Raw genomic sequence first — 12,572 nt, forward strand, 5'->3', positions numbered from 1 at the left:
AGAGCACATAGTGGAGATTATGTCTGCAGTGACCGGAGATCAAACTATTAATCACATTGGTAAACAACACATGGAGGTAATTATGTGACTTAATACGGATTGGTCACAGCTATGCTCCGGCATAGCGTTCACACACCAGCGTGATGAGAAGCTGTAAACACAGTCGGTCCTTACCTTCAGTCCAAACAAACCCTGTGGAGGACGAGAGGAAGAGAGGAGTAAGTACAGTGCAGTGTAGTATAGTGTAGTGTAGCATAGTTATCATAGAGTGCACTGTGGCGCTTTTATACAGTTACACTAAAAATACTTTTAAAACAGATAATCCAATTACCAATGTCGTAATGAACAAATTGTACATGAATAAAATAATGCATTAAGGAAACCAATGCCATTATCAAACATGTGACACACATAATTTGTAGGGAGGTTGTAATGAATGGTTGGTAGAATAATGTATATAAAGTTATCACAAAAACAAATCAATGCTTACAGGAAGTCCTGGCATCCCAGAGGTTCCTCTGGACCCTGACTGACCGATGTGTCCCTGAACGTGTGGAAAACACATTACCAGCAACTCGTATAGCGGAACGGACTGCAAATACACTTAATATGTGTCCCTAACATGGGGTTCAGTATTTATTCATTCAGCAGGTACTTTTACAAAAGGCAGCAAAAAATGGGAATCTTTTGTGAACATGTCATAAAGGAGCAGTTGTTGTGTTCGAGGATGCATACTAGTGTTCGGATACACTTTTGGTGTCGTACATGTTGGCCGTTTGGGTCTCAGTTTGGCTAACCTATGACAAAGAAAGCCGGCCATATGTATATTTATTTGAGGGCATTAGGGGGTTTGACCACACAACCTTTCTGCTGGGGGACATACAGCCCTAAACTCTAGACTATCCTCCCCAGATGTTTGTAAGTTGTTGATGTTCTGTACCTGTTCTCCCTTGATACCCGCGGGTCCAGGCATCGCAACTGGACCTCGTAAACCCTGAGGAACACACACACACACGCACACACACACACACACACACACACACACACACACACACACACACACACACACACACACACACACACACACACACACACACACACACACACTTGAGGCGAGTGAGCAATAAGATGATCAGACATATGTCTCCTAACAGCAGCACCAGATTAGTACCTTGGGGCCATCAGTCCCGGCAGGTCCCGGTGAACCCATTTCTCCCTTCTCTCCCTGTTGATACCCAGGTTCAGAAGTCAATACATAACCATACACAATCCGGATGTATTACTACAAAAATGTGTAAAGTTAAAGTCTTGTATTGTCAGGTACACAGAGAAACCCAGTATTCAACTGAGCACTGAAAATCTTAAGACAAGGCATCGGCAACTAACAAACATACTAACATTTAAAACCCTTACACCTATAAACCCTTAACAGCATGCCATCAAATCAAAATCAAGTAGTCAAAACTATAAACCATGCTAAATCTATACACAGCAGTTTGATTTGTTTCAGCCTTTCTGTTTCTGCAGTAAACATCAAAAATGAGTTTCATGAGTATCTCCCTCAAATCCATAGAAATGCAGATGAACCATGTCCAATACGACTCATTGAATGAAAGGATCATTGGGGTTTGTTGTGAGTCTATCAGGTGTTTTGCTGTGGTTTGTTTGTGTCTCTGCTCACCACTTGCCCCTTCTCTCCTTGGTCTCCAGCTTCGCCGCGCAAGCCGTGGATTCCCTAGAAAACACATACAGTCATATACCAAATACTTTATCTGAATATACTGAAATACATGCTTCATCGTGTCACAGGAGACCGCTCTATGGCAGACGTCTGTTCATGTTGCAGAGGCATATCTGAAGTGAAAACGTCCTCACTATGAGACCCGTCCATCCCTGATGGCCGCTGGCACCCGTCTGCCCCTTTTCTCCCTGGGAATGAGAAGTCGGAGCAGCTATTCATTACCGACATGCCAATGCATATCTACACTCATACACACATAAACCCTCTGTGCAGTGTATTCATGCATGCAACTACGTAATCATGTGCAGTGAAATTCAGTTGGCAATTGAGATACTCTGACAACGCATGCAAACAGGAGACACAGGTAGAAAATAGATACATAGGAAATGAGTCATATATCTGAAGAAAAGAAAAGGCCATACACACATCCAGAATAGACAGTAATGTTCTGTGTGTGTGTGTGTGTGTGTGTGTGTGTGTGTGTGTGTGTGTCTGTTTGTATGCAATGTGCGCACACGGGTGTCTGCACACGTGTGTGTGTGTGTGTGTGTGTGTGTGTGTGTGTGTGTGTGTGTGTGTGTGTGTGTGTGTGTTATTTATGAGGATAGAGTGAACCTTTTCTCCTCGACCTCCTCTGGTCCCTCGTGACCCTGCCTTGCCTCGCCTGCCCTGCAGAGGAGAGGTGTCATGTTGAACAGTGCAGCAGACCACACACACACACACACACACACACACACACACACACACACACACACACACACACACACACACACACACACACACACACACACACACACACACACAGTTCTTCAATGCAGTGGTGGGTGAACCATTCGCTGGTTATTTCAAGAATTTGGAAAAACATGCAGTTCAAATAGAAAGTGTTTAACACACGCACACACGCGCACACACACGCACACACACGCACACACACGCACACACACGCACACACAAAAGCATTTGCAGTTATTTAAGTCTAAAGGAAGGGAAGCTGTCTCTTATTGAGGAAATATGAAGGGATGTGAATGAATAGTTTAAATCATAAGTGTACAACTATCAAGCGTACACACATAAATGTAGAAGACACACACACACCCACACACACACACACACCCAGAGTACCCAAATCTTTTATTAAAATCCCTAATCTGTACACTTACTCTTCTTCCAGCTAGACCTGTCTTCCCTGCAGGGCCATCGCTGACACCCTCTCCCTGTAGACAGAACACATGTTATATCATACTATGTTATAACACATGCTATAGCATGCTATTTTATAACACAGGGCGGACTGTGAACCATTACCACCCACACAGGCATCATGCAATTTGTAATGAACTTAATTGTTGTATTCCACTGGAACATTATTCATTCTTTTAAATATATATTTTTATATTATATATCTAGCAATATATCAGTCTACATAGGTAGATAGATATATTTGTATGAATAAAGATATTTCAATATGTCTATGTAGTACCACCAAAACAAGATTCCAATAAAAATATTTTACCTTTTCCCCTTTCAGTCCCATTATCCCCTCTGCTCCCGTTTTCCCTTTGGCTCCCTGTAGAAAATAAATAAGAATCACTAAAATATAAAGTAATAAACAGAGATTGATTTATTACACGTGGGAAAGGCAGAAAGACAGACAATACTAAATAGATGGAGAAACAGACAAAATGACAGACAATCAATACTAAGACAGACAGACAGACAGACAGACAGACAGACAGACAGACAGACAGACAGACAGACAGACAGACAGACAGGTACCTGAAGCCCAGGTATCCCTCGAGCTCCAGGAACCCCAGCCTCCCCAGTGGTTCCCTGTGGAGGAGGGGAACAAGAGGCACTCCTTCATCAAACGGTAACTAGCTAGTGGCTGCCTGCAGGTACAACCTGCTAGGCTAACAGTCCTTCAGGAGGTGTTTGTTCTTTACCTCTAGTCCAGGTAAGCCCGTGGGTCCCCTGATGCCAGGTGCACCCTCTTCACCCTGTATAACATCACGTTGACATGGAGATGAAGGACAATGAAATAAACAATGGATACAACCTTTGATTAAATTGTTTTTGATTACTATACTACAGTGTAGGGTTAGTAATCAACCAAATAGGTGGATTACGAAGTAGTAGATAAGTATTATGTATATGTATAGATATTTTATGAACGTTTCATATAAGTCTTCATTCAAGAAGGTATCCGCCATGGGTCCGAACAATGTTTGATCCAAACCGAATCATTGACCAAGTAGGTCACATACCTGTTCTCCAGGTGGGCCTAGTGCTCCTGATTCTCCCTTCAGTCCCTCCGGTCCGGGGGCGCCTTTGGCTCCGACAGGCCCCTTGGGCCCGGCCTGTCCTACCTGACCCTGGCAGCAGAACACACAGGCACTGGGTTTAAACTCTCTCAGTGTAGGACAGCCCTCTAAGGAGAGGTGGTCTTCTGCCGGTTCGGCTCCCTCTGAGAGTTGGCTGTCTTAGGGTTATCACTAGAAAAGGTTATGCTAGGCAGTTTCCAACTGAGTTTTGGTGAGTATTTATGTTGTTGATTTGAGGTCGGCTTCGGCTTCGGTAAGAAAGTGTAAACTAATGTGGGTTGTTAAACAGTCCCTCCGGAAAAATGCGCAGTTTTTTTGGGATTGTTGTGGCCCAAAATCCTTGATTATGCAGCACGTTTTCTTAAATAATGCGATGAAATATGTGGCATATTTATGCAATTTAATGCCATGAAATTGCGGGAACTTGCAAAAATTGCGGGAACTTGCGAAAAATGCAGCCTTTCGATCTATCTATCTCTTGGCAGATGCTATTATCTAAATCCACTCAAAGTGAATATCCCAAGATGGTCTTTTTTTTTTTTTTTGGTGGTGGTGGTGGTGGTGGTGGTTGCGTCATAAAACTGAATTCATGAATACGTGAATATATTTCATAACTTAGTTAAAGTGAAGTTTGCAAAATATTAAATATGAAAACCATTGGTGAAATACAGGGTAGGCTGCAGACACTGCTTCATAATAAATTTTACTTGTTATATGAATTCTCAATGTATGAATACATTACATTGAGAATCTATAATTTAGCTGAAGTTTAGTTATTTATGATTTATAATTAAGTTAAGTTTTGTGTATTTATTATTGAATAGTCATTAATGAGCACATGTTTTGCATATACATAATTAATGAGCAATTTAATGTAGTTAGTTACCGGTGGTCCAAGCTTCCCATGGTCTCCCCTAACTCCAACATCTCCATTGGTCCCCTAGGGTATAACCACATCAAGGCACACACGCACACACACACACACACACACACACACACACACACACACACACACACACACACACACACACACACACACACACACACACACACAAATGTGTTCATATGTGGACCAGAGCAACACAGAACACTGATTGAAGAGAGACAGATGCATGATGGGATGTGGTTTACCCGAGGACCTGCTACCCCTGGAAGTCCAATGAACCCGTACGATCCAGAGTCTCCCTATGGAGAAATGGAAGGATTGTAGACATTATAGTCTATTCATTCTACTTGAGTAAAACAAGCAGATCCAACACAGAGTTTATATGATAAGATAAGACCGAGATTTTGAATATTGGTCCTGCCTCGAGTATTTGGCTAATTTCGAATCGCCCCTGCCTGCTTTACAATGGCTGGCTATGGGCATTCAAAAACACCCCTAAACGTTCGTCTTCAGAAATGTGAACTCATCGAGTGGTAAGTGGTGTTCGTTGATGTTCATAATCAAGTATCGTAGCGAAATACAGTTTCTGTCATGTTTTATTTTGAATAAAAAATTTCTGAAACTGTATTTCGCTTGATATTTCGATACTTGATTATGAACTTCAACGAACACCACGAACCACTTGAGAGTTTCACGTTTTTGAAAACTGTACTGTGTTAGGCCCTATTTAGTTTAGCATCGACTACTTAGTACTGTATACCCATAACTCTGCTGTTACCTTCAGTCCCTGAGATCCATCCAGACCTGGTGGTCCATTAGTACCCGCGATTCCCTGAAAACAAGGGCGGGAGAATTTAGTGTACGTCTCTGGCATTCATAACTACTGAACACAAAACCATAGCCACACACAGATATCTGACCAACACCCCCCTTCAAAAAATGTGTGTGGTCATCATGGCTCAATCCCTGATCGTATCTGAGAAGCGCTCGATACGTGTAGATGTAAGGGTGGCTCCTGAATGAGCGGCTGCTGTCAGGATCAATGAACCCTGATGAGGACAGACAGACACGGACTCACCTGTAACCCTGCCAGCCCTGCAGGCCCCACCTCGCCCAGCAACCCGGGCTCACCCTGGGCACACAGCAGGAATCACAAGCAGCACTTTAATACAATACATGATGCAATGTTTTACACTCAAACGGAATATCCTTTTACATCAAATGGAATATTTTTTCATTGATATTTAATTTGAATCAGAGGATCTTTTCTCTGAAACAGTTCCTGTTATGACTGAGTCAAAAGGTCTGAAGGAGAGAATTAATAATCTACACAGTTGGTTCCTGATAGGTCTGAATGTTGATGATGTTGATTTATGACCAAATAGTGAGACAATAACTGAACAATATATAGCCCCATGAAACAAGGACAATTATTAATTAGGTATTGGCAAATCCTAATCCATAAAAGAGAATGAAGATGGTGAGTGATGTATTAAGATGAAGGATTGTGATTGGACAGGTTGCCTTTTGTGATAGGTCAGGTTGTATTTACCAATAATCCAAGGAAGCCCTTCTCTCCTTTAGGACCCCCTTCACCGTTCTTTCCATGGGGCCCCCAGGGGCCCTCTCTCCCCGACAGCCCATAGGAGCCCACCTCACCCTGTGGAGAACATAATGCCACTGCCTTCACTGTTGGGGAACACAACTAATGACAACAAACAGGATATTATGATGGAGGAGGAGGAGGAGGAGGAGAGGAAAAAGAAGGAGAAGGAAGATGGGAAGATGAAGAGGAGAAGGAGGTGAAGGAGGAGGATGAGGAGGAGGAGGAGGTGCTGGCAGAGGAGATGGAGAAGAAGCATGGGAAGATGAAAAGGAGGAACACCATGAGGTGGAGGAGGAGGAGGTTATGGAGGAGAAGGAAAAGGAGGATAAGAATGGGGAGAATGAGGACGAAGAGGAGAATGAGTAGGAGGTTTACGAGAAGGTGGGAAAGAAGAAAATGAATGAGGAAAAGCGGCAAAATGATAAGAAAAGGTTAGAGGAGAAAAAGCAGAAGAATAAAGAGAAGAACCAGGAGAAGAAAGGGGTGAAGAAGAAAAGAGAAAAGGAGATAAAAGGCACAGAAAATGGAAAAAGGCACAATAAGACAGAGCAGAGGAAGAAACCAGAATAATATAAAATAAATTATTCCCATTATGTTAGGATTAACATCACTGTGAGTCTGTCTCGTGGAGCTAGCGTTGTGTTACCTTGTCCCCGTCGGGTCCCACGCCCCCCGTCTCACCGGGGGATCCAGTGTCTCCCTGCAGGCATCAGTTAGTCAGCCGTTACACCCGTTACACGTGTCACACATACCAATGCCTTCAGAACAAACCCTAAGCGCTGTACATGGGATGAGAACCCCGGCTCTGCTTTTCACAAGGCGCCTGACACATTGCGGCACTTTAAATTAATTTTAGAAAATGAAGCTAGCGTTAAACAAATATTTCCTGGGGTTTGTTTGGAAGATCATGAAAAATGCATGAGCGGCTGGCAGATTCATCCATCTTAGAATGGATATATTGCTTAGAAGCTATCTGGTTATACAGTACCATTGAAACATCAATATTTTTATCAAATCAATGTAAAGCTCTTAGCGAGCATAGCAGTGAAATGTATCAGAGCAGAGTTTGCTTGTATGAAAGGAACCAGCTTGAAGGCCAGGTCAGTGTAACTACCTCTTTACCGATTGGTCCGGTTGGACCTTGCTCTCCCTTCAGGCCTTGGAGCCCTCTGTCACCTAGGAGACCGGGCGGACCACCCTTCCCCTGATTACCTGGGTCTCCCTGGTACACATATATCGATCATGTTAATGTGGAGCACAGGTGGAATAGACATGCATTATAAAAGTCTTTGCAGAATAATGTTAGACTTTTTCTGGGGGGGATGGGGAAATGTGAAGTGCATAGTGCATTGCTGGATCTACAGAATACAAACTCAGACTCGCATAGAAACACAGTGTTCCTATTTAAACAGGCGCTTCTTAAAAAAAGTGTCAGTTTTTTAATCATTACTTTTATCTTTCTGTCACCACTCCTTCTCTGCTAAAGATAATATTTTTGGGGAATAATAAAATGTCAGAACCAATCTTAAACATCAATGTGGGCAAATGAAAACCCAAATAATTGCAAAAATTTTCAGAAGAAAATAATTTCAATATTTCACCCACATTGACTGATAACCAAAATGAACTGAAACATAGAAAAATAGTTTAGGGAAGACAGTTTTGTTTTCCCCTTCTGCAACCTATTTAAAGGGCTCCTATTTTTTCACCAGTTGTTATGTGGATTAGCCATCACAATCATTTCTAAATCTACCCGTTACAGTCAAAGGGAAGGTCCACCTAGATGTATGACGGATAGACCCACCCACCAGCCTACTACCCAGTGGCCTGTACTAAACGATAGTGGATCCATCTACCCGGCATTCATCAATCGAGGGACTGAGTGACAGGAGGCGGGCCTTTGCCTGCTGTCTTCCCGTGGTGAGTATTCTACCATGGAGGCTCCTGAGGGCCAAGGCAGAGTACATTAGGACGGTTCCACATGATCTCACCTGGTCACCCTTACGACCAGGGGGGCCTTCAACTCCCGACAGGCCCAGGTTGCCCTGAAGCAAGAAACAGACAGATGAACATCATTGACTTTGCATTTAGATTACTTTCATCCAATGCGTCTGACAAGAGTGGGGGCAAATAATCGAAGCATAAAATCAACATTTTGGTAATTACAAAATTGTGCCGCATGAGCAAGTTTGTTAAAACAACAGCTGGACAAAGTTGAGCTCAGATATAGAAACCAGTAAACAAGGTTAGGCGTTTTTCTTCCTGTTTAGTTTTGTTTCACTTTAAGATTTGGCTTGTTTCAGTGAAGGCCAGCCCGTAATAGAGACAAAAACACAAGATACTTACGCAAATATTATAACTTTTCCAAGAATTTTCTTGAACCTACCTGCTGTCCACCTCGTCCGACTGGGCCTGCATCTCCAAGAGGTCCTGGTAAACCCTGCATGACCACACACAACACAATCAAATTAAGATAACGTTTCAACCCTATATGACCACAAAACACACTAAGATAGAGGTTAACCCCTACATGACCACACCACAAACTCAAACTAAGATATAAGTTCACCCTATATGACCAGACACAAAACCTAAGGCCCAATCCCATTTCTACCCCTTACCCCTCCCCTTTGTTTTGAAGGGGTAAGGGGAAGGGGTAAGGGGTAGAAATGGGATTGGGCCTAAGATAATGGTTTAACCCTATATGATCACATACACAACACACTCAAACTAAGATAGAGGTTCAACCCTATATGATGACACACACTGAGATGTATAGCTTGAACATAACAGTGTTCATCCTACATGCAGACATACCTTTTACAATGCATTTATAATAATATCCCAGACTATGTTCTTACCTTCTCTCCCTTTTCCCCAGCCGTCCCGATAAGCCCATCAGAACCTTGCTGGCCCTGAGGGAGAGAAGCAGAACTTCATATCACAGAGAAAAACAGCAGACACAGACATCACAAGGTGCAGAGTAATAACAATAACAGTTCAAGGTACCACACCCATCAACGAAATAGCATAGTAGAGAATAGGAACATTTGAGCTGATAGTAGTCTTTCTAATTGGACTCTTGTATGATTTACTAACACAACCCAATGTTGACATACAACAGCTAGTACTGTAGATCTCTAGTTTACAGAATGTAGAAATAGCCGTATAAACTCTGCCAAGTACTGGTATACAATATATTAAAAACATAATATACACTTTTTGATAAGGTTTCCATAACTAGCTTTTCTTCTTGAGTAACAAAGCTATTTATAAGAGATTAATCTATAAACAAGCCTTAATTCAATGTGTATTTCTTGTAAAATGTTCAAACTGTTATTGCCTCAATTAAATGTTAAATTCATATTCGTCCTGCTGAGGGGGTTATTGATCACCACAAGATAGGCATGTTAAGATGTGGCTGAAGTGCAGCCCTCGAGTGTTGCTCATCAGCCCTCGTCAGGCCTCCTGTTTACCCCCTGCCCACCACTACTCTGACCGCTCTATCAGGTACTAATGGAGGACATTCTTACATGGGGTGTTGGTCTGTATTTATTACTGTCCAAATTCATTCTCATCTTAGACTGATCATAACATGATGTCAAAGTCGCAATGGAGGACATTTCAACCAGCTCATAGCTTAAATAACCTGGATATATCTGTAGTCAATGCTGATCGATAGTGATTTCAATAATGTTATCAATACAATCACGTCCTTTAACTGATGTTTTCTATTTTAAAAAGGCTGGCTGGGCCGTACCTCTCTCTCTGTTTGTCATAATCGTACTCGTGACACTTCCAAACCCCTCCCACTCGAGGCACCCTGCTGAGCTACGCTAGTTCACACCAAACAGTTGCACAACCAGTTAGAGGCAGGGACTGAGCACTTTTTGAATTCCTAAAGGATCCCACCTACTTACCGAGAGGGGCTCCATCTTATACATTATATCTTTATTAAGTGTCTTAAGTCTGAACATTAACAGACTATAAGATCTCAAAAGCCTGTTTTTGGATGTAGGACTGCAATTTGAACCAATATGTTCATCCATGTGTACAAGTAGCATGATTTGTCTCTCTAAAAATGTTTTGCATATTGTGAATCAAAGCGTGTTCAAAGCACTGGCAATTATGGATCAACAGCAGCATTTTAATTATGCTGCTGTTGCTATGTTGCTATTCATTGCTTCTGTCAATTATAATAACTCCTGTTCCGAGACAAGAAAGGTTGACAGCAGGTGTTCACAGAGGTCTGAATATTGTGGTTTGGTGCTTGTGTGTCCTGGGTATCATGGTGGAATATATCCCCTCACTGTTATTCCTGCTGAGCCATCAGGACCCTGTGGGCCGGCGGTCCCAGGCCCCCCCCTGGGTCCTAGCTTCCCCCTCATCCCATTAGGACCTGGAAACCCTGGAGCACCCTGGAGGAACAAAGAGACATTTACAACTAATGGGACACACTCTACAATATGCTTTACACACACATACAAGGAAGGACAGGACCAGCCACACGCACGCACGAACGCACACACACACACAGGGAATAACACAATCACCTGCACACATAGATGCAGCGACAAACACACACACGTTTAAAGTCACACACATGCAACATTCATGCAGTGTTTCAGATATAGCCGTTTCTAGATGTACGTGGTATGGAGCGCATCGTCCTCATAACTTACAGCTGGGCCCGGAATGCCGCTTGGACCTCCGTCTCCCAGTCGGCCCTGTGAGGAGCAGTCACTACAATTAGGGGTCCAAACAGTACCGTCCACACCAGGCACCACTCCTGGAACCAACAGTCAACCATCAACCATCAGGACCCTTATTTTGAATCACCTACCCTTGATTGAATAGGCAGACAGATGGATAATTTCACTAAGAACATAGAGTCCCATATTATTAAAATACAACTTATTTATACCACTCATTGGCTGTAGACACTATCCGAAACACGCAATGAATGTTTGGGACTTTCCATTAAAGATCAGGGGCCGTATTCACAAAGGATTTTAGGGCTAAAAGTAGGTCCTAACTGGCGAATTTAGGAGTAACTCCTAAAAATAAGGGGCGTGTCACTCTTAAATTTAGGACTCCTAACTTTTTTCACTAAGAGCAATTCACAAAGTATTTTAGGCCTAAAAGTAGCACCTAAGTCTAGGAGAGCTTAAAAGTCCTCAAGAGGACTCCTAACTCAGTAAGACCTATTCACAAAGAATCGTAAATGCCTGCGAGACGAAATGTTAGGGTATTAAACTTGTTGTGGAGTTAATCGCAATGCAATAACATCCCCGACTAACAGGAATAATCTGATTAGTCCCGAAATAAAATGTTTGGCCACACTACGTTATTTAGCAACAGGGGAAATGCAACTTTGCAAAACCATCAGTCAGCCGTGCCATAAACTTTCCTTTGGACATTCAACAATTACACAAGATCAAAGCCAACTTCATGGCAATTGCAGGTATGCCCGGTGTGGTCGGTGCTATTGACGGGACGCACATAAAAATAATTGCGCCATCAAAAGACGAGGACGTGTTCGTCAATAGGACGAAAGTGCATTCCATCAACACGCAGGTTGTTTTTGATGCAAATTTTAACATAGCCTACTGGATGTTGTTGCAAAGTGGCCTGGATCTTCAGCTACCCATGATTCGCGCATTTTAATGGAGAGCAGTCTGAGGCAGCTTTTTGAGATGTACCAGTTGGGTGTCACTTGCTGGGAGACAGTGACTATCCATGCAAGATGTGGCTCTAGACACCCTACCTCAATCCACAACCGGGAGCACAGTTAAAGTATAACATGTAAGTGATTACGCATATTACGCTTAGTCCTACGTGTAAAACACATCGTATTGGCTCTTTGACGCCTTTTATTTGTTGAATCCATATTTATTATTGTTTACTGATTTCTTCCATATATGCTAGAGCACACAAACATACACGAAATGTTGTGGAGAGAGGAATTGGGCAGATGAAACGTCGGTTCATGTCCTCCACGGCGAAATACGCCTCACC

The 12,572-nt window shown here is 42.7% G+C and overlaps 1 protein-coding gene across 3 annotated transcripts in view; it reads right to left on the reverse strand.

Moving 5' to 3' along the window:
- si:ch211-196i2.1 (collagen alpha-1(I) chain) overlaps positions 1-12,572 on the reverse strand; it is an 82,229-nt gene that overhangs the window by 8,962 nt on the left and 60,695 nt on the right. For all 3 annotated transcript variants that reach the window (XM_060037956.1, XM_060037955.1, XM_060037957.1), the window contains 24 exons: positions 11,237-11,281; positions 10,865-10,972; positions 9,416-9,469; positions 8,941-8,994; positions 8,546-8,599; positions 7,669-7,776; positions 7,201-7,254; positions 6,501-6,608; positions 6,027-6,080; positions 5,727-5,780; positions 5,194-5,247; positions 4,949-5,002; positions 4,006-4,113; positions 3,685-3,738; positions 3,518-3,571; positions 3,255-3,308; positions 2,902-2,955; positions 2,357-2,410; positions 1,876-1,929; positions 1,682-1,735; positions 1,172-1,225; positions 941-994; positions 491-544; positions 175-192 (listed from right to left, as the gene is read on the reverse strand). In XM_060037956.1, the coding sequence (XP_059893939.1) occupies positions 175-192; positions 491-544; positions 941-994; positions 1,172-1,225; positions 1,682-1,735; positions 1,876-1,929; positions 2,357-2,410; positions 2,902-2,955; positions 3,255-3,308; positions 3,518-3,571; positions 3,685-3,738; positions 4,006-4,113; positions 4,949-5,002; positions 5,194-5,247; positions 5,727-5,780; positions 6,027-6,080; positions 6,501-6,608; positions 7,201-7,254; positions 7,669-7,776; positions 8,546-8,599; positions 8,941-8,994; positions 9,416-9,469; positions 10,865-10,972; positions 11,237-11,281 (1,467 nt within the window). The remainder of the gene's footprint in view (positions 1-174; positions 193-490; positions 545-940; positions 995-1,171; positions 1,226-1,681; positions 1,736-1,875; positions 1,930-2,356; positions 2,411-2,901; positions 2,956-3,254; positions 3,309-3,517; positions 3,572-3,684; positions 3,739-4,005; positions 4,114-4,948; positions 5,003-5,193; positions 5,248-5,726; positions 5,781-6,026; positions 6,081-6,500; positions 6,609-7,200; positions 7,255-7,668; positions 7,777-8,545; positions 8,600-8,940; positions 8,995-9,415; positions 9,470-10,864; positions 10,973-11,236; positions 11,282-12,572) is intronic.

Source organism: Gadus macrocephalus, chromosome 19 (genome assembly GCF_031168955.1).
Source record: "Gadus macrocephalus chromosome 19, ASM3116895v1".
NCBI classification, from domain to species: Eukaryota; Metazoa; Chordata; class Actinopteri; order Gadiformes; family Gadidae; genus Gadus; species Gadus macrocephalus.